This window comes from Nicotiana attenuata, unplaced genomic scaffold (genome assembly GCF_001879085.1).
Source record: "Nicotiana attenuata strain UT unplaced genomic scaffold, NIATTr2, whole genome shotgun sequence".
In the NCBI taxonomy this organism is placed as follows: Eukaryota; Viridiplantae; Streptophyta; class Magnoliopsida; order Solanales; family Solanaceae; genus Nicotiana; species Nicotiana attenuata.
Window position 1 is genome coordinate 294,579 of NW_017670483.1, and position 21,451 is coordinate 316,029.

A 21,451-nucleotide genomic window follows, 5' to 3' on the forward strand; every position below is an offset into this window, starting at 1 on the left:
TCTGCAGCTTACAGCTTCTATTTTGAGTGTATTCAAGTTCAATTGAGTCCATTGGTTTGGTTACTTGCTGTTGCTGTTGATTTTCAAACTTATTCTGGGCTGTGCATTTGGATCTAATTGGAACTCCATTGGCCTGTTGTGCTGACTTCCTTTTGTTCTTTGTTCTATTGAAATCCAGGTACACATTATAACTTCCCTGACGAAATGGAAACGCCAGTGCATTTTGATGTTGGCTGAAACTCCTGCTGTGTTTAGTTGTTTTGGCCTTGCATTTATTTAGTTTTATGGTATTGAAACTGCATCAAATTAGTTATGTTATCTCAATTTGTTTATGGACCAGTAGATCTACGATCTGTACCTAAGTGGACTCTGTGAGTTATCATTTTAGGCTGAAGTGAGTAATGTCAATAGACCATCGATCAGTTAATTTGTTTGGTTTATATGTGTGTTAGTTTTGGCTAAACAATTGTAGAATTTAGTTTGTTATAGGTAAAACATGTCATTATAATTCGTTTGTTATAGTTTGCTTGTTCCCAAGCTCATTAGAACATAATAGTGGTTAAACCCAGAAATAGGAATTCTGATAATGAACTAAAATCTGATAAAACAGTTAGCATGTTTAAATTTATTGTCGTTTCGTAATTGACAACTGGGATCTCGTATTGTTATTAGCAGAGCTAATGGCTATAGTATTGATAAATCTAAGTTTGGCAGCAAATTGATTGTTTGCCTTTTAATGTCAGAAGGGTGTGATAGTCTATTTAGATGATTTTTGAATGCCAAATTGACATGCTATAGTATCGTTCAATTGAGTGAAATATCGTGCTAGTTTCAGTGGGTGTTTGGTTTGGATTCAGTTGGAGTAATATGTTCAAATTGTGGTCTCCTAATTCAGGGATTCGATCCCTTAGCCTCATGAACAAGGCCTGTTCCATCATCGCCCGGATTGGGCCTGCCTGAGACTCACTGTTGAGAGGTCTGATCCAGCGTACATATTGGGCTTCTGGACCCAAGTCCGAAACAACATTTGACTTGTTAGCGTTTACGCGCCAGACTGAAGTTTTTTTTTTCTATAACAAATTAATTAGGACTTTTTCCTTTATTTTAGAGTCAAAATTAAATAGATAATTGTAGTTGCTCTTAGGTTGGCTTTAAAATAAAATGAGATGAGCCTCGCCGAATAAACTACAAATTGCGGGGCCCTCAATAAACATTATATTAAAATACTCAGAATTCGGGATAGGCCGTTAGCGAGTTTCACGGCCTTCCCCAAAGATAATAACGCGATAGTCTCTTTAGACACGCACTTTAAATAATTTTACATTCCTAAATACGGGTGCACATTTATGTGACCCAAATCCAAATCCAACGAAGTCGAAATGTGTCAAAAACCACGGGTGCATTTATGTGACGTGGTTCGAGACATGTTTTCACGACGTTGCAATTCTTTTAAAATAAACAATAATAATATAGCGGTTCAAAGCTAAAGACATAAATCCAAAAACATGTACTAAAATCAAATAAATAAGCCAAATATGACAGTTGAGCGACCGTGCTAGAACCACGGAACCCGGGAATGCCTAACACCTTCTCCCGGGTTAACAGAATTCCTTACCTGGATTTCTGGTTCGCGGACTGTTAATAGAGTCATAATTTTCTCGGTTCGGGATTCTAAACCGGTGACTTGGGACACCATTTATCTCCCAAGTGGCGACTCTGAATCTTAATGATAAATCCCGTTCCGATTGTCCTTTAAGTGGAAAAACTCCTTTACGCCTTGCGGGTGTAGGGAAAAAGGAGATGTGACACTTCCCAAAGAAGATTGGGGATATATGTTAGTTTTTCTAACATTTAGGGGATGGAATAAACTGCTGAAAAATATGTTATATGAATCGAATTATCATTAATATGATCCTCACTTAGAAGATAATTCAAGTAAAATGCCAGAAGCATTTGCTGATCCAAAATTAAATATCATATTTCAGCTGCAAATGCTCCTATTAAAATTAAAGTCCCTGAAGGATAGAGTTTACTGTACGCATGAAGCATGGTAGACCAATCGGTTCCAAAGGTAACAATCCTTGAAAAATGATAGGAGCTAATGATCAAAATAATCATAATGAGGAGGAAATGAGCTCTAGAAGAGCCCACAACATAACATTTCATGAAACTCCAGAAGAAGTTCAGGTACCTGAAAATAAAGAAAGTGATGAGTTCTTAACAAGTTATGTCGCTTAGGAACTGATACATAATGGTCGTCGACGATATATTTGATACAATATGTGCGCAATATTGTAAAAGATTGTGAGGATCGGACCTGTAGTCCAGGCACCTGGAGATGCGATGCCATTTAAATGCAAGGCATAACCTATATGACTCATTTGATTAAGTCTATATGAAGATCTCTGAAGGATTTAAAATGCTTGAAGCATATAATTCAAAGTCTCAAAAAATATACTCAATCAGATTATAAAGATCTTTGTACGGTTTAAAGCAATTTGGGCATATGTGGTATTATCACCTCAGTGAATATTTGCTGAAAGAAAGTTACATATATGTGTCCATGTATTCAGAATTTGATATACTTGCTGTTTATGTTGATGACATAAATCTTGTTGGAACTCCAGAAGAGATCCAAAAGGCAATTGAACATCTTAATAAAGAATTTGAGGTGAAAGATCTTGAAAAGACAAAACTTTGTCTTGGTCTGCAAATTGAACATTTAGCGGACATGATCTTTATCCATCAATCTGCCTATACAGAAAGGGTCTTAAAACACCTTTACATGGACAAAGCACACTCATTGAGTACACCAATGGTTGTTCGATCACTTGAAGTGGATAAGGATTTGTTCCGACCTCCAGAAGAGGATGAGGAACTCCTTGGTCCCGAAGTACCCTATCTCAGTGCAATTGATGCACTAATGTATCTTTCTAATGCTACAAGGCATGACATAGCATTTTCTGTTAATTTACTAGCAATATATAGTTCTTCTCCTACACGGATTAAGGATCTGTTCTTACCTCCAGAAGAGGATGATGAACTCCTTGGTCCAGATATACCCAAGTCTCCGCACTGTACTCTTTTTCCCTTGCTCAGGTTTTTTCCCACTGGATTTTTCGTGGTAAGGTTTTTAATGAGGCAGCTTGTAATGTATATTATTAGTGTACTCTTTTTCCTTGACTAGGATTTCTTTCCCACAGGGTTTTTCCTAGTATGGTTTTAACGAGACACCTAATAATGAACATCCAAGGAGGAGTGCTTTTGAAAATATTATTGTGGATTCTCCGCTGTAGATAATCTTCCTGAAGAAGATTATCCATTTAGTACTCCATTGAAGTGTTCTACAAGCAGTTGATGCAGGAAGGTTACAAGGAACTCAATGAAATGACTTATAGCAGCTTCTTGGTTTGACGAGATTAATTTAAATCGATCTGAAATTGTGGTGGATAATATTCTCTACAAATTCAACTTTTGAGAAGATGGTATACAAGATTGGAGTGCGGAGACTCGAATATTTGAAACAAGGTTTTCATCAGGGGGACTAAAATACGCGATGCACTCTTTTTTCCTTACTAAGTTTTTTTCCCACGGGGTTTTCCTTACAGGTTTTTAATGAGGCACCTAGCAATGCGTATTACGAAATATGTGTACTCTTTTTCCTTCACTAGGATTTTTTTCCACGGGATTTTTCCTAGTAAGGTTTTAATGAGGCATATTATCTTTTAATGAACATCCAAGGGGGAGTGTTATAAATATATATTATATTATGGATGTTCATTTAGTACTCCGTTGTAAATAAGCTTCCTGAAGAAGCTTATCCATATGGTACTCCGCCGTAAATATGTTTATCTATTTAGTACTCTGTTGGAAATAAGCCTGCTGAAGAAGCTTATCACTTCGGTACTCGGTTATGGATAAACATTACCCACAGTAGAAGATTATCCATACAGGGTACAATAAGCTTATCCTTTCGATACTCCGTTATGAATAAACATTATTCCCGGTAGAAGATTATCCATACCGGGTATAATAAGCTTATCCTTTCGATACTCCGTTATTGATAAACATTACCCCTGGTAGAAGATTATCCATATCTGGTACAATAAGCTTATCCTTTCAGTGCTCCGTTATGGATAAAACATTATCCCAGTTGAAGATTATTTATATATGGTACAGTAGCAGCTTACACATCAACTTGCTTTCTTCTATAAATAGAGGAGATTTCAGTTTATTATGTAGATGAATTTGAAGTTGAATAATAAATCTCTCTACTTGTCTTTAGGTTTCTTTACTTTAAAGTCTTTATTTTATAACAGCCTACAATTTATATCTTAAAATTCTGGTATCAAAAATGGACCAGGGCGCTAATTTTCGCGCGAACAAGTAAACTAGTTTAATAATAAAAAATCTATTTTTGTGATCACAAGCCTAAATTAAACATTTCAGGCCAAAACCCCATTTTCCTCTCTCTCTCTCTCTCTCTCTCTCTCTCTCTCTCCCTCCCTCCCTCTCTTTGTTCACTTTCACTCCATCTGCGGCTGACGGAGGCAAAAGCAGATTTGCGCCATCAGCGACGCGAGAGTCGACCCCTCCGCCCATCTCCCTCACCCTCGAAATAGGTGCGTTTGGAAGACTCACACTACTAAAGCAGAAATTTTCAGCTTTTGTTTCGACCAAATTTTCTTATTTGAAGAATGTTTAGAAGATGTTTTTGTCGATTTATTGTTGTTCATTTCATATATTTAGGAGGTTCTAAAATATTTTGTTGTTTTTACTGATGTTTCCTCCAAAAACAAATTCAAAGTCGCTTTTCCCTAAACAACCTAAAAACTGTTACTTAAAGCAAATCAGAATTGTTTTTTTAATTAAATGAATCTACTGAAAACTAAACCAACACCAACTTGTTATCTAATTCAAACGCTGTTAACTATTTAGTATTCAGATTTTAGTCGACTGCTTTCTTTTGTTGTTTCAGATTTTAGTGAATTGGGATTACATGATGGTTGTTTTGTTTTTAACTACAGGAGATTCATGGTTGTTTTGTTTTTTACTACAGGAGATTCATGGTTTTGTTTTGTTTCTTGTATATGATATGTTCTCTCCTAACTTGGATCTTGGAAACTTTAATTAATAGAAAATCTGCTTTAGAAATTTGAAATGGTGACTGCTGCCTGCTGGGATAGTTTTCTACTTTAGATATCGATATTTTGTGCTAGTGAATCAAAAAGTTAAAGGTTATTGATACAGTGAATTGCAAAAGAATAGGATAGCAGGGGCGGCCCAAGCACATGTGTGACCTAAAGCCAAAGTTTAGTGTGAGGCCTAAACTTTTAAAAGACTGTTGAACACTTGAACTAATGAAATCTTGGAGAAATAAGGTGAATAAGAATATCAAAGAGAAAGATAGAAAAAATATAGGGTTTCTAAAGTATGAAGAGATTAGGGAAAATAAAAACTAACTTGGACAAATTAAGGAAGAAAAACAAAATTTGTACACGTTATCTAATAAAAGAGTAAAAAGTTAAATTGTCAAATCAACTTAAATTGAAACGTTGAGAAAATAATTCATCTACCCAGTTTTTAGTAACTCAATGTCACGACCCAGATTTTCCACCCTCGGGAGTCGTGATGATGCCTACTATTGGGAGCTAGGCAGCCAAACATTAATTATTTTATCATTAACAACATAATCCTTTTTAATAATTTATCAGCATTAAAAATAAAAGCAACTGATTTAACTAAATAAGCGGAGGTCTTAAATTAACGAAAAACTGAATGGAAATGCGGAAGAATTCAACATAAGCCTCTACCCAAGACTGGTGTCACAATACTCACGAACATCTAAGAATACTAAATACAATGTCTGAAAGAAATATATTTGTTTGTCTCGAATACAATGAGATAACAGTCTAAAGTAAAAGATAGGGGAGACGCCGGGCCTGCGGACGCCTGCAAGGCTACCTCGGTGTCTCGCTGGACTGAAGGCCTGCTCCCATGCTACTGTTGCTGCTGTCCAAAACCTGGATCTGTGCAAAATAGCACAGAGTATAGTATCAGCACAACCGACCCTATGTGCTGGTAAGTGCCTAGCCTAACCTCGGCGAAGTAGTGACGAGGCTAGGACCGGACTACCAATTAAACCTGTGCAGTTATATAATATACAGCGGAAAGTAAAGCAGGAATAAACAAGTAAAGATGGGAGGGGGAAACATGCTGCGGGGGTATACCAGTATTAACAGTAAATCCAGAGTAACAGTCTAAGGGCATCTTAGAATTTACAGCGAACAAGGAAACTAATATCCCAAAATAAACACACTTGTATCAATAATTGTTGTGGCGCGCAACCCAATTCCAATATATATAACAACACTGTTGCGGCGTGCAACCCGATCCATATCATTTAGCATTGTTGCGGCGTGCAACCTGATCCACAAATATCATTGTTGCGGCGTGCAACCCGATCCCTATCATTTAGCGTTGTTGCGGCGCGCAACCCGATCCACAAATATCATACAATGCACGGCATCACCCTTCGTGCTTTATCACTCTTCCTCACCCAAACAACAATCACAAATAAAGGGCAAGAAAGTAAACAAATAATGATAGAAATCCAGGCAAGGGAATACAATTAAACAATTAAATCCCGGCAAGGGAACAATATCAATAAATTTCCATGTCCCGGCAAGGGAGATAATCAACAAAACAACAAAACGTCCCGGCAAGGAAATAAACCAATAACTCTGTCTCCTTCTTTCACTTTCATCTCATAGTTCACATTATCACTTGAGCCAACGCTCCAAGGATTTAAATATCTCATATACCTTCAAATTTGTATTTCAACTCAAGCCAACGCTCCACGAAGTTCAAAGATCACAATTTCCTTTCACATACTCTTTACAACATATAGAAATCATCAATTAAGTATGGAAGCTATAACAAAACCAGGATATTCCCAATATAAGGACTCACGGTCATGCTAGACACCAATGTATAGATACTCGTCACCATGCCTATACATCGTACTCGACAATTAGCAAGTAGCAAATAAGACTCAACTCCTATTCCCTCAAGCTAAGGTTAGACCAAACACTTACCTCGATATTTTTGAATTCAACTCAAGCCTCAACTATAGCTTTACCCCCAGATTCCACCACCAATCTGCTCGAATCTAGTCACAAGTCACTTAGTTACTTTAATAAACACTAAATGAATCAATTTGAATGCATAAAAATGAATTTTCCAAAGTTTTTCCCAAAAATTCCAAAATCGCCCCCGGGCCCACGTGGTCAAAACCCGAGGTTCGAACCAAAACCTGGTTACCCATTCCCCCACGAACCCAAATATGTGATTTATTTTGAAATCGGACCTCAAATTAAGGTCCAAATCCCCAATTTTAGAAAAACCTAGGTTTTACCCAAAACCCCCAATTTCACCCATGAGAATCATTGATTTTTAAGTTGAAAACATGTTAAATGATGTTAATGATTGAAAGAATTGAGTAAAAATCAACTTACAAATGATTTGAAAGAAGGTTGGTTCTTGAAAAATTGCCCAAAGGAGTTGTGTTTTGAAAATGGGGTGAAAAATGTCTTAAAATCGACTAAGTATGAAAAATGCAGGTTGCGGATATGGGAAATGCGAACTGGGGTTCGCAATTGCAAACCCCGGCCTATTATGGGAATTGCGAAGTTTGGTTCGCATTTGCGAACACTGAACAAAAATGAGGGCATCGCATTTGCGACAATGATGTCGCATTTGCGAAATACCAGGCTCCGCATTTGCGAGACAAATGTCGCATTTGCGACTGGCTCAACATCGCATTTGCGAACCAGATGGTCGCATTTGCGACCCAATGCAGGATTCCCCTTGCGAGACCTGCTTCGCAAATGCGAAAATTGCAGAACTGATGATACCAGATTTTTCTCAAAGGTTAAAAAATGCATTCGTGGCCTATCCAAAACTCACCCGAGCCCTCGGGGCTCTAAACCAAACATACACACAACCTCAAAAACATCCTACGGACTTATTCGTGCGATCAAATCGCTAATATAACATCATATACATCGAATTAAGCCTCGAAATCCATGATTTCTTCCAAGTTTCACAAAACATCAAATTTTCCATTTTAAGTCCGAAACACGTCAAACGACGTCCGTTTTCAACCAAACTTTACAGAGAGTGCTTAAATCATATATAAGACTTGTACCGGGCGCCGAAATCAAAATACGGGCCCGATACCATAGTCTTCTAATCAAATTTCATTTCCAATTTCCTTAATTATTTCCAAAAAACATTTTCACACAAAAATTCATTTCTCGGGCTTGGGACCTCGGAATTCGATTCCGGGCATATGCCCAAGTCCCATATTTTCCTACGGACCCTCCGGGACCGTCAAATCACGGGTCCGGTTCGTTTACCCAAAATGTTGACCGAAGTCAAATTTATTCATTTTAATATCAAAATTTAGCATTTTTCTCACAGCATTCATATTTAAGCCTTCCGGCTACGCGTCCGGACTGCACAAGCAAATCGAGGCAACCCTAAATGAGGTTTTCAAGGCCTCGGAAGTACAGAATGGGTAAGAAAACAGGTGATGACCCTTTGGGTCGTCACACTCAAATGGTTACTTTATTTATATATTTAAAAAGTTTTATTTTCCTTATATGAAAAATTCTACTTTTTTGTATTAAAAAGTATTAAATTTAATTATTTTTTAAATACCTATAAACCTATTATTTCTAAAAAATTGGGTCCCCCAAATTTGGGGGCCTAAGACACAAGCTTTTACTTGTGATAACAATAGATCCAGCCATGTAGGATAAGATCCATGAGGAGCGACATCAGCTATTGTATAGGAAAAGGTTTAGAAAAGGCAGGGTCCAGTGCCGACGAACAAAACAAGAGTCTTGTATTAGTAGTTGCTAAGAACATTTTTTTAGAAGGAGTTTGTTATTAATAACATTAATTAATAATTAATGTCCATATGTTATTGTTCACAGGAACCTCGTTAGTAGCAGTTGTCGTCTGTTCTCACAAGGAAAGCAGTTAAACCTGTTTGACATACTCTGTATACAATCTTGCAATTCAACACTATCCAGTGAGTTTTCTTTACTATTTATGTGCGTCTATGTGTTTCACTGGTTTGTTGAGGAAAATCAGTAATGATGAGATCACCTCTTTCTTCTTTAGAGTATTTATTTATGGATTTTCAGTTGCTCAAAAGTTTTAAATACAGATGAGGATAGCAGTAGAAGGGTGTATGCACGGAGACTTGGATAATGTCTATGCCACCCTATTGCAGTTGCAAGAAGTTGAGAATATAAAGATTGATCTCCTTTTATGTTGCGGTGACTTTCAGGTAGATACATTTGTTCCTCGTTAGATTTTGACACATCAGTTGTTATTTGATTTGTCTGCACGAGTTAATAATGGAAATCGGGCTTTGGCTCATTTTCTTTACATATACCAACCAATATTGACTACACTGGGATTTTGTTGTTCTGAATCTTCTATGCTTATCGTTCATTCATTGGAATATGAGGCTTAGCTCATTCATTGTAACAGATTCTATTCAGTTTAATTGTGCTCTTCATTATTTTGAATCATTCTTTGTTAATACATCTTTTTGGTGTTTTGAATCTTCTATGCTTCATGATGTTGGTAATTGATATGGGATTCCATTATTAATGATGCTTAAATCATTCTTGGCCTTTGAATGGGTTGATTTGGCTGAGCAGTTTCAACAGTTTGATGCTCTAAAACACTTAAAATCTTCAGCTTGACTAGTATGAATTGAGATATTTTATTTGTGCACACAGGCTGTTAGGAATGAGAAGGATCTAGAAAGCTTAAATGTGCCAGTTAAATACCGGAGCATGAACTCTTTCTGGAAGTATTACTCAGGAGAGAAAGTAGCACCATTTCCAACTATATTTATTGGAGGAAATCATGAAGCATCCAATTACCTTTGGGAATTGTAAGTCGGTCTCCATATATGACAGCTGCAGTCAATGTATGCTACTTTAGGGTACGTCAGTTTTAGTATGCTGCTTTCCTCAACTTGCTTAACTAATCCAGTGGTTGTTTGTGCTTCCAGGTACTATGGAGGATGGGCAGCACCTCAGATATACTTCCTTGGATTTGCTGGAGTAATCAAGTTTGGCAACATTCGTATTGGTGGCCTTTCCGGAATTTATAAATCACACGACTACAATCGGGGTATGTCAGTCTAAGCAAATATTACCTGGATTTAGATATTGGCATTTTTAGTGTTGATGTGTTAGTGAAAGCAACCTTGTAGGTTCTGCCAAAATGCAAATTGTATTAGTTGACTAATTGACTGTTCCTAGCTCCTCTAGATTTGCTACTGAATATAAGCTTTAAAAACTTGAAGTTGGATATACACGATTGTTATCTGTGATGTGCCTGATATTGGGCAGGGCACTACGAGAAGCTACCTTATAATCAACGGGATATTCGATCTATTTATCATGTTCGCGAGTATGATGTTCACAAGCTCTTGGAAGTTGAGGAACCAATTGATATCTTTCTTTCACATGACTGGCCTGTTGGCATCACTGACTGTGGGAACTTGAAAGCTCTTCTTCGTCAGAAGCCTTTCTTTGAGCAAGAGGTAATCATTAGCAGGTTCACTTTTTCCATGGCTGATATACCTTTATAAAATCTTATATGCAGATCTGCTTATCCTAACGGAAAATACCTTACTCCTTTTAGTTTTATATGCTATTTTTATTAACTTTATCAGACACATGGACATGCGCTCTCTCTCTCTCTGTGTCTCTGTCTCTCTCTATATCTGTGACACACACACACACACATGCACACACACACACATGCACACACACTTGCACGAACGCACACACAAGGTAAAAAACCAGAGCAAAATATAAATTTTTGCTGTCTTCCATTAATGAATTGTTTGAGTAGTGAGATATTTTCCATTTATGTTCGAGGAATTGGGGGAGAAAGGCGGGGACAGGAAGTTATTCCGGTTGGCTAAAGTGAGGGAGAGGAAGGCTCGGGATCTAGACCAAGTTAGGTGCATCAAGGACGAGGATGGTAGAGTTCTGATGGGGGAGTCTCAAGTCAAGCAGAGGTGGCAGTCGTACTTTCGAGACCTGCTTAACAAGGAGGGGGATCGAGACATAGAGCTAGGGGAGCTGGGGCATTCAGAGTGTCATAGAGACCTTGGGTACTGCAGGCGCATTAGGGTGGAGGAGGTCGTGGGGGCTTTGCGTAGGATGAGTCGGGGTCGAGCGACCAGGCCAGACGAAATCCCGGTGGAGTTCTGGAAATGCGTGGGTAGGACAGGAGTGGAGTGGCTGTCTAGGTTGTTCAATGTGATCTTCAGGACTAAGAGGATGCCGGAGGAGTGGAGGTGGAGTACAGTGGTGCCCTTGTATAAGAACAAAGGGGATATCCAGTGTTGTAACAACTATGTATCAAATTACTTAGTCACACCATGAAAGTCTGGGAGCGGGTGGTTGAGGCGAGGGTGAGGGGGATGACGTCCATATCCGTGAACCAGTTCGGTTTCATGCCGGGCCGCTCCACTACAGAAGCTATCCACCTTGTCAGGAGATTGGTGAAACGGGATAAGAAGAAGGACCTGCACATGGTGTTTATTGACTTGGAGAAGGCGTATGACAAGGTCCCAAGGGAGGTGCTATGGAGGTGCCTGGAGGCGAAGAGCGTGCCGGAAGCCTACATCAGAGCGATCAAGGACATGTACAATGGAGCTAAGACTAGGGTTAGGACGGTGGGTGGCGACTCAGACCATTTCCCGGTGGTTATGGGGCTTCATCAAGGATCCGCGCTTAGCCCTTTCTTATTTGCCTTGGTGATGGATGCACTGACACGCCATATTCAAGGGGATGTGCCATGGTGTATGCTATTTGCTGATGACATAGTCTTGATAGACGAGACGAGGGTCGGTGTTAACGAGAGGTTGGAGGTCTGGAGACAGACTCTCGAGTCTAAGGGTTTCAAACTAAGCAGGTCTAAGACAGAATACCTGGAGTGCAAGTTTAGCGCCGAGTCGAGCGAAGTAGGCAGGGACGTGAAGCTTGGATCTCAGGTCATCTCCAAGAGGGACAGTTTCAAATATCTTGGGTCGGTGATTCAAGGGGACGGAGAGATCGACGAGGATGTCACTCACCGTATAGGGGCGGGGTGGTCGAAATGGAGGCTTGCATCAGGAGTCTTGTGTGACAAGAAAGTGCCACCGAAACTCAAGGGGAAGTTTTATAGAGCTGTGGTTAGACCTGCCATGTTGTATGGGGCGGAGTGCTGGCCGGTTAAGAAATCGCATGTTCAGAGAGTGAAGGTTGCGGAGATGAGGATGCTCAGGTGGATGTGCGGGCGCACCAGGTTAGATAAGATTAAGAATGAAGTTATTCGGGAGAAGGTGGGGGTGGCCCTAGTGGATGAGAAGATGCGGGAAGCGAGGCTCAGGTGGTTCGGGCATGTGCGGAGGAGAAGCCCTGATGTCCCGGTAAGGAGTTGTGAGCGGCTGGCGGTGGTTGGCTCGAGTCGAGGCAGAGGGAGGCCTAAGAAGTATTGGGGAGAGGTGATTAGGCAGGACATGGCAAGAATGCGGATTTCCGAGGATATAGCCCTTGATAGGAAAGTCTGGAGGTCTAGTATCAGGGTTGTAGGATAGGGGCTTCTAGAACTTTTCGTACTTCATTCCCGGGGCTAGGTGGGATTTGGTAGGGCTCTCCATAGATGACTTGCGTATTGTATTGTGCCCCCTTATGGTAGTTACTGGTCGATATTATTGCATGCCATTTAATTTATGGTTTTATGTTTAGATAATTATTTATGCGATTTCTGCTAGAGTCATTAATGCTTTTTTGTTTTTGTTTTTCCTTTTCCTTTTCTTTCCTGAGCCGAGGGTCGATTGGAAACAGCCTCTCTGCCCTTTCGGGTAGGGGTAAGGCCTGTGTACGTATTACCCTCCCAAGACCCCACTTTGTGGGACTATACTGGGTAGTTGTTGTTGTTGTTGTTGTTGTTGTATTCTCTAATTGACAGTTCTCCAAGAGGTTCTCTTGTCTGTGACTCTGTGATGAACACCATATTTGTCGTTACACACACACTCTTCATGTTTGACGGGGAAATTCTCCTTTAATGCCCTTGTTGTATGAAGTTATCCTCAATATGCCCCAGATGTCCAATAATGTACATACATCACGATATACAGTTTTTTTTCTTTTTTATTTGGTTGGTTAATAGACAAGCTAAATCAAAAGATTCATGTAATAAATATTGTTGAATGTTATAAACAACACTAGAATCAATCCCGTTCCCACCAAAAAAGAAAGAAAGAAAACAAAGAAACGATATTTAGAAGCGTCACTAGCTACATGTTTCATTCAAAATACTGCATGCCGTGCCTTTTAATCTTTCAGATTTAATTGTGGAACCAAGTTTTTTAGAAATTAACTTCATGAAATTGTTGGTTCTGTTGGAACAAATCCAATGTACATGTGAAAGATTAATCTGGATGTGGCTTTTCAAGATTGTTATACACCTATAAACGATGCAATTGATAATAAGGAAACATCTGTGCTAGCTCCAGCTGGCTGATAATGTTACCATTTCTATTGATTCTCTTTGATTGTAATTGCTGTAATCAAGTTATTTGAATTATGCTTTTTCGTATTTTTGATAGCTATTTCTTTGTATAAAAGCAACACCATTCTTCAGTAAATAAATGAGAGAACATTTATGACTTTCATATTCTTTATGGTATCGGAGCTGAAAACCAACAAGAACAAACCTAGTGATATCCCATAAGAGGGGCTTGGGGAGAGCTTTGGCATCACATTACCTCCCTTCCATTCAATAACCAACCCGTTTGCGTTTGGAAAGTTGAACCTGACAATCCTAGCTCGACAATCCTGTCAATCTTGTTAACACTGCCTTGTGTTTAGTCAATTAGAACTATGTCATCTGCAAATAACATACGTCATGACACCTCCCCTTGAATGTGACGCGTCAACATCCATCGCCAAGGCAAATAAAAAGAGGCTAAGAATTGATCCCCGAGGAAACCCCATCACAATTGTGAAGTGTTTCGAGTCTCCTCCTACTATTCTTACTTGGGTCTTAGCTGTATAATATATGTCCTTAATCACCCTAGTGTAAGCTACAGGCACACCTCTAGCCTCCAAACATCTTCATAGAACCTTCCTTGGGACTTTGTCGTATACTTTCTCTAGGTCAATGAATACTATATGCAAATCCTTCTTCCTCTCCCTATACTGCTCCACTAATCTCCTTATAAGGTGAATGATTTTCGTAGTCGAATGACCCGACATGAATCCAAACTGGTTCTCGAAAATAGACACACTCTTCCTCACCCTCACTTCTACAATTGAAGATGAGTTAGAGAAAGACCCGACATGAATCCAAGCTTATTCCTGAATCTGAAAGACTACATATCTTAGATATCACCCTTATTCTTCCTTATTCTTGTTCAACAGAATCATCGTACTCCACCTCCATTCTTTGGGCATCTTCTTCGTTCTAAAAATGACATTAAAAAACCCAGAGCCACTCCAAGCCTGCCTTACCCGCATTCTTATAAACTTCCACCGGAGCAGGAAAACCATGCGGCATAATTTTTTTTTCAACTCAGTGGTTCATCAATGCACATTGGAATCTTCCTCTCAAGAGGATCTTATAATACCTAAATGAACATTCAGTCAGATAAATCACCTTCCTCTGTTTCGATAATTTCTGCAACTCAAGGTTCTTCTGACCAGGTTCCTTCTAAAAAAAAAGGTTCTTCTGACCAGGTTCTCTTACCCCAATTAAGTTGACGTCCACCAACTATTTTTCCTGGCATACCTTATGGGAGTCTGCTCTTGTTGGCTACGATTTTAAAAAATACATAGACACACCTTCTCAGCCAGATTCGATTTTTTGGAAGCGTCAAGATAGTCTTCTTCGCACTGCTTTAATTTTCACTCTTTCCGCTGAGATTGTGCCTTTTGTCATGACGGCTAAGAATTTGTTTGCAACTCCAAATTGTGCACATCTAATGAGTTTCCGAGATAGTCTCGCTAGAGTATCAAAGGATAACATGACTTACTGCCTACATTCAACATGTTCGACAAATAGCAGATCAACTTGCAAGCTCTAGATCTCCTGTTTCACTTGATGATCTTGTGCTTCATATTATCAATGGTCTTCCCCTAGAGTTTGATTTCATTGCTACAATTATTCAAGCCAGAGATACTGCAATTGTTTCAAATTGCTCAATGGCTGTAATTGCACATCTGGAGTAATTCTTGGGATGCCATTTGCCGGAGACATTCCGGTGATGACAGATCAAGTTCCAATTTAGCTAATGAAAAAGAAATAGAAAAATCTTGCAGGTGTACAAGATATGTAGTTGTTTGGTGCATTTTGTCATCTGCAAATATTTCAGCTCCCTACTAAAGTCTTGTGTAGTGTGCTTTTCTGCCTCCAGCTTAAGTTAGTGGTTTTTCCATGGCATTCCTTTCTAGAGGGTTCAGCACGTCCCAGACCACTACTATTGTCCTTTTTTTTGGTTCCCCGGATATAGTAAACCCCACCTCCCAAACCTCCTCCCTGTAAGTCAAGAATGGCTGCTACCAAGAACCCACTTTGCTCCCTTGGTGACTCGAACTGCCAACCTCTTGGTTGGTTGGAGCGGAGTGTTTTATCGCTGGAGCAACCTGATTGTCTCACTTGTTGTCTTCCCTTTCACATTTAATTGGACGACTCTTTGGTCTAATATTTTGTTATCCTTGGACTTCCTGTTAGTTCTCTACGCCAAGAACATATCTTGATATCCGTTATGTTGATAGAAATTGTGTTGAAGCCATAAGTAGCACATGTATGTGTGTACATTCCTTTGACTTCTTTGTGCTTGTGTCATATTCGTCTTCTGAAGCCAGAATTATATTTATTTTATTTTTTCGATCCCTTAATGCTCTGATAATTTAAGATATGTAGTCTTTCAGATTCAGGAAGGAACTCTGGGAAGCAGACCTGCTGCTGAATTACTGGCAAAGTTGAGGCCTTCTTACTGGTTTTCTGCACATCTGCACTGCAAATTTGCTGCTTTAGTTCAGCATGAGAAGGATGGTCCTTCCACAAAGTTTCTTGCCCTTGACAAGTGCCTCCCTGGTAGAAAGTTTTTGCAGGTATTTCTCTGCACCCTGTTTACAGACCTTTTCTACAGTTCGCACATAAAGTTAATGTTTTGATTTGGGTGGCTGAGCTTCATAGGTTATTGAAATTGAGTCCGGACCAGGACCTCATGAACTTCAATTTGATGAAGAATGGTTGGCAATCACAAGAAAGTATAATGCTGTCTTGCCCTTGACAACCAGGCGTGCGAACTATAGGTATGTACATTTCTTTGTTCTGTTTTTATTGTATTTCAGGAAACCAGCTTGTACACAACTCACCTCATTTTATATTGTAGTGGTGTACATCTTGACACAGAACAATGCCACCAGTTTGTAAGAAATAAGCTGCAGACAAGGGGATCCAAACCATTTGAATTTGTTCAGACTGCACCGTGCTACAATCCTTCTCACCCTGTTGCTAATGATGTCTTCCACGGTGATGATCTGTATACCAGGACATTATCTATGTGCTTAGTTTCTTTTGTGTCATAAGATGCTTGGTGCAGTCGATTGAGTGTCTGTCATTGTCATCTAGAATAAAAAATGAGTTTATTCGGAACTATTCAACAAGTGAGGTTGAAATCTGTCCAGTAGAAGCTCACTGGTATCTTCATTTTTAAGTCTCCAAATACAGTTAACCTTATTGCTATTTCAAATTGAATGCCATGCTTTCCATTTTTACCAGGCCAAACTAATGTCTATCTTTCCTAAAGCATAATACTCTTCCACTTATGATATACAGTTAAAAGCTGTGAATCCCACTGTAATACTTCCAAACATCTAAATAAACCAAAAAGTAATTTGTGATCTCACTTGTCATTAAGCAATCTGTACTCCCTATGCATGCTAAATCATTGGTTTTCTCTTAAAACGGTAAACTTGAACAACGATATTTGAAATGAAGTATTCTTTCAGATGGTGGTCAGACGAGAACATTAAAAAGGTGTTGCTCTACTTGTTAGTCTATCACTATTTACAACATCGAGTTGTTTTAGTCTTAAGAAGGCGGCGTATTTGAAGTTGTTAGAGAGCAAAGACGAGGAGAAGAGGACAACATGGAGTGGTACAAGACGGTTAAGAGGGAAGCGATGTTAGCGGTCACGTCGGTGAAGACAACAGCGTTTGGATGCTTGTATGAAGAACTTGAGGGCAAAGGCGAGGACAAGAAGCTGTATAAGCTAGCCAAGATGAGAGAGAGGAAGGTCCACAACCTAGACCAAGTGAAGTGCATCAAAGACGAGGAAGGAAAAGTATTGGTAGAACGAGGATGAGGATTGGAACATTATGCTAGGTGATCTGGAGCACTCTAAGAGTCTCCTAGATTTTGGGTATTTTAGGCGGATAAAGGCCGAGGAGGCGGAGTGGGCTATGCGTACGATGAACAAGGGAAGAGCGACCGAGTCCAACAAGATTCCGGTGGAGTTTTGGAAGAGTGCGGGTGGCAGGTTTGGAGTGGCTCAAAGGCCTATTTAATGTTATTTTTAGGACATCCAAAATGCCTGAGAATGGAGTACAATGATCCTGCTGTATACGAACAAGGGAGATATCCAAAATTGCAACAATTACATGAGTATCAAGCTGTTAAGTCACACTATGAAAGTTTGGGAGAGGGTGGTGGAGATGAAGGTAAGGAGGAGAGTGTATATATCCGAGAACTAGTTCGGATTAATGCGGGGCGATCAACCACAAAGCCATTTATCTTATAAGGAGGTTGGTGGAATATTATAGGGAGAGGAAGAGGGACTTCCATATGGTGTTCATTGAACCGAAGACAACATTCGATAAAGTTCCAAGAGAAGTTTTATGGAGGTGTTTGGAGGCGAGATGTGTCCCTGTAGCGTACATTAGAGTGATTAAGGATATCTATAATGGAGCTAAGACCCGGTTAGGGCAATAGGATGAGACTCGGGATACTTCCCGGTCCTGATGGGGTTACACCAAGGATCAACACTTAGCTCGGTCCTATTTATCGTGGTGATGGATGTATTTACGCGGCACATTAAAGAGAGGTGCCATGGTGCATGTTATTTGCAGATGATATAGTGCTGATCGGCGAGACGCGAGGTGGAGTTAACGTCAGGCTGGAGGTTTGAAGATAACCCTGGAATCTAAAGGGTTCAAGTTGAGCAAGGCTAAGACAAAGTACATGGAGTGCAAGTTCAATAGCTTAACTCATGAGGATGTAGTGAAAGTGAGGCTTGATACTTAAGTCATCCCCAAGCGAGGTAGTTTCAAGTATTTTGGGTCAGTAATCCAAGGTAATGGGAGATCGATGAGGATGTCAGACACTGTATTGGAGCAGGATGGATGAAATGGAGGCTTGCCTCCGGTGTCTTGTGTGATAAGTAGGTGTCACCAAAACTTAAAAGTAAGTTATACAGAGTGGTGATTAGCCCGATTATGTTATATTGAGTGTTGGTCAGTTAAGAACTTCCATGTCCAGAAGTTGAAAGTAGCAGAACTGAGGATGTTGAGGTGAGACATGATCAGGAATGATGACATTCGGGACAAGGTGAGCCCTTGTGGAGGATAAGTTGCGGGAAATGAGGCTGAGATGGTACGAGTATGTGATGATGAGATGCCTAGATGGCCCACTAAGGAGGTGTGAGAGGTTACACATGATGGGTCTAAGGAGGGGTAGAGGAAGACCTAAGAAGTATTGGGGAGAAGTTATTAGGCATGATATGACTCATCTTCAGCTTACTGAGGACATGATCCTTAATAGAGGTTGTGGAGGTCGAAGATTAGGGTAGAAAGTTAGTAGGTAGTATAGCGGATCATCCTGTAGGTAGTCTAGCGGATTATCCTTGCATACCGGTAGCTTTAATATTACTCGAGTTGTGATTTATCCTTGGATTTATATTATTACTTGATATTGCTTTTATTTTGGTTTGTTAATATCCTGCTATGGCTTATGTTTCCTTTTCATGACTTGTTCATTTTCATTATTGCATTTCTTTATTGATACTATGCTTACCTGAGTCGAAAGTCTTTCAGAAACAACCTCTTTACCTGCATAAGGTAGGGGTAAGGTCTACGTACACACTACCTTTCCCAGACACCACTTGTGGGAATATACTGGGTGTAATGTTGAGTTGTTTTATTCTTAAAGCCACTTCACCCCCTTTTATATCTACGATCAATATCTATCTTGACTCCTATTTATCTGACTTCTTTTAACCATAAAATGATTTAGTCTGTGATTATCTCTGGTAAATACAAAGAAGTGTTTCTTTATGTACACCTGTTGCAGCTTTCGTAATACCAGTGTTTTAGTTGTGTTATATATGTCCAAGCTTTGCTGCAAATGGTGGTGTTAACTTCCTGTGACTCATTTCCGTTTCGCAACTGTCCCAGAGAGAAACCAATGGATTTTCCCATTTTTTAATGTTTCTTTGGCATGGACAGTAGGAGTCTCGAACTATCAGATACTAGATTAACTTATGCAGTTTTAGTTCTTTTTCTCTACCTAGTAGTACGTTGTAAGATAGTTTATAGCAGTGGATGTTGATTTTCTCTCCTTTCTGTTTCCTTCACAGGTTTCTATAAAAACCCTCAGACAGAAGCTCTATTACAGTTTCTAGAACTCGAGTATCTTCTTAATAAAATGCCAGAATCAAGGGAGCCTGCTGCAGGTACAGCCTCATTTGTTTCAGAATGTAAATGTTCTTCCTCTGTTTGACCGGAAAAATTGTTGTCTTGTGATTTTTGATCCATTATCTGTATTCACCTGATAATGGTTGAAGTTTTACTATTTGTTTATTATGACATGGGAAGAGAAGAAACCACAAGTTCTAACACTTGAATTAATGGTTATTTATGTTTTCCTCCATGGAAAACGATTCTCTGACATAAAAAATAGAGCCTTTACACTTTTCCTCCTGTAAAACAATTCTCTGGCGTAGAATATAGAGCCATCTTAGAGTAGAATTGAATATATAATGTGTTTGACCGTGGCTAAGGATTATGAACTGATGCTAAAGTTTAAGCTCTGGTTAGTTTAGGTACATTGGGTGTACATTAAGAATTGACAAGCAAAAAACTTATACGTAGTCCTTTGAAGAGTGATAGCTTTTACCTGCGTTCCTTCTTAGAACTTCTACAAATATTTAGGTTAGTCATGGTTTTTTTTTTCTTGGGAATTGCCTTTCTTGGTTGATTTAAAATTTGCATTATCTGCAGCTGTAGAGACCTTCAATTTCGTGTTCTGCTGAGTGAAAACTGTGGATATTACCTTATATGCACTCACATTTTCTTTTCTGTAGTGTCATTTTATACTCTCAACACGGGTACTCTGTGCAATATAACCAAGTATAGCTGACGTGTTTTTAGCATAGAGATATCTTGTATGCTAGAGTCATAACATTTGACTCTCCTATTTCTAGTTTGATGTTTTTATTCTAGAAGAGCTGCATGCTTTTTCTAAATATAAGTAAACTTTAATATTTTGGGTTTGATCTTTACCTAGTTTTGCTGCATTTTCAGGTTCCTGTAATTACGAGAGTGAAGATATACCCATAGATGACGTGGACGTGGACGTGGACGTGGACGTGGACGATATAAAACAAGTGGACTCGGAAGATGCTTAAGAAGGATTAATCTAAAGCTCAGATCACCACCTAATGTAAAGCTTAAAGGTGGATTGCCGCTATAAAGGGTAAATGACAACTGCAGTTTTAATGGGCAGCTTCACTTCACGAAATTGTTTTGACATTTGAAACGGTGCCCCTTCTCGTTATTCTTGGCCATTTAGACGGTAGTACCTTCTACTTTTGCTCTCACCTCACTAAGCAAAACCTTCAGAGAAAAAGGTTAGGTGGTGATTAAGCCTTCTCGGAGGAGTTCATGATTAATTTTATCACCTCCCAAACTATCCTTTAGATGGGATTGGCACCCATTTAACACCACCCTCCAATCAAGATAATATCGATTGCTCGCCCGACATCAGCCTCTTCACCCACCGGGGTGGAACGACTCTTAACGAGGTTGATGGACAGACGAACTAATTTTATACGCTTAGCCATTTATATATGCACTGAAAGGTAACACGTACAAGTTCAAACTCATTAATAATTATTTAATAGGAAATATTTATCCAATCAAATCCTTAAATGATCGATAGAAAAATTCAATGAGCACTCGAACAATATATTTTTAGTCCAAATTTCACACTAAGATTATGGAGCATTTAATTAACTGACGAGCATGTGAATCCTAAAATAAAAAAACTAGCAAAGATATAGGGTCTGTTTGGAAAG

At 39.3% G+C, this 21,451-nt stretch overlaps 1 protein-coding gene across 4 annotated transcripts; it reads left to right on the forward strand.

The window, feature by feature from the left end:
• Nucleotides 1-8,804: 8,804 nt before the first annotated feature.
• On the forward strand, nt 8,805-21,073 carry LOC109240081 (lariat debranching enzyme-like). 4 transcript variants are annotated; one of them, XM_019406699.1, is made up of 11 exons: nt 8,805-8,911; nt 9,003-9,100; nt 9,239-9,361; nt 9,822-9,979; nt 10,100-10,221; nt 10,443-10,636; nt 16,023-16,205; nt 16,291-16,409; nt 16,490-16,629; nt 19,733-19,828; nt 20,679-21,073. In XM_019406699.1, the coding sequence occupies exons 3-11, from the start codon at nt 9,239-9,241 to the stop codon at nt 20,780-20,782; spliced, it is 1,239 nt and encodes a 412-aa protein (XP_019262244.1). In that variant the 5' UTR covers nt 8,805-8,911; nt 9,003-9,100; the 3' UTR covers nt 20,783-21,073. The 4 variants fall into 4 exon arrangements, with proteins under 4 accessions (XP_019262244.1, XP_019262246.1, XP_019262247.1 ...); XM_019406700.1 differs by having other exon boundaries at nt 8,829-8,917; XM_019406701.1 differs by having other exon boundaries at nt 8,827-9,100; nt 9,216-9,361.
• Nucleotides 21,074-21,451: the final 378 nt, after the last annotated feature.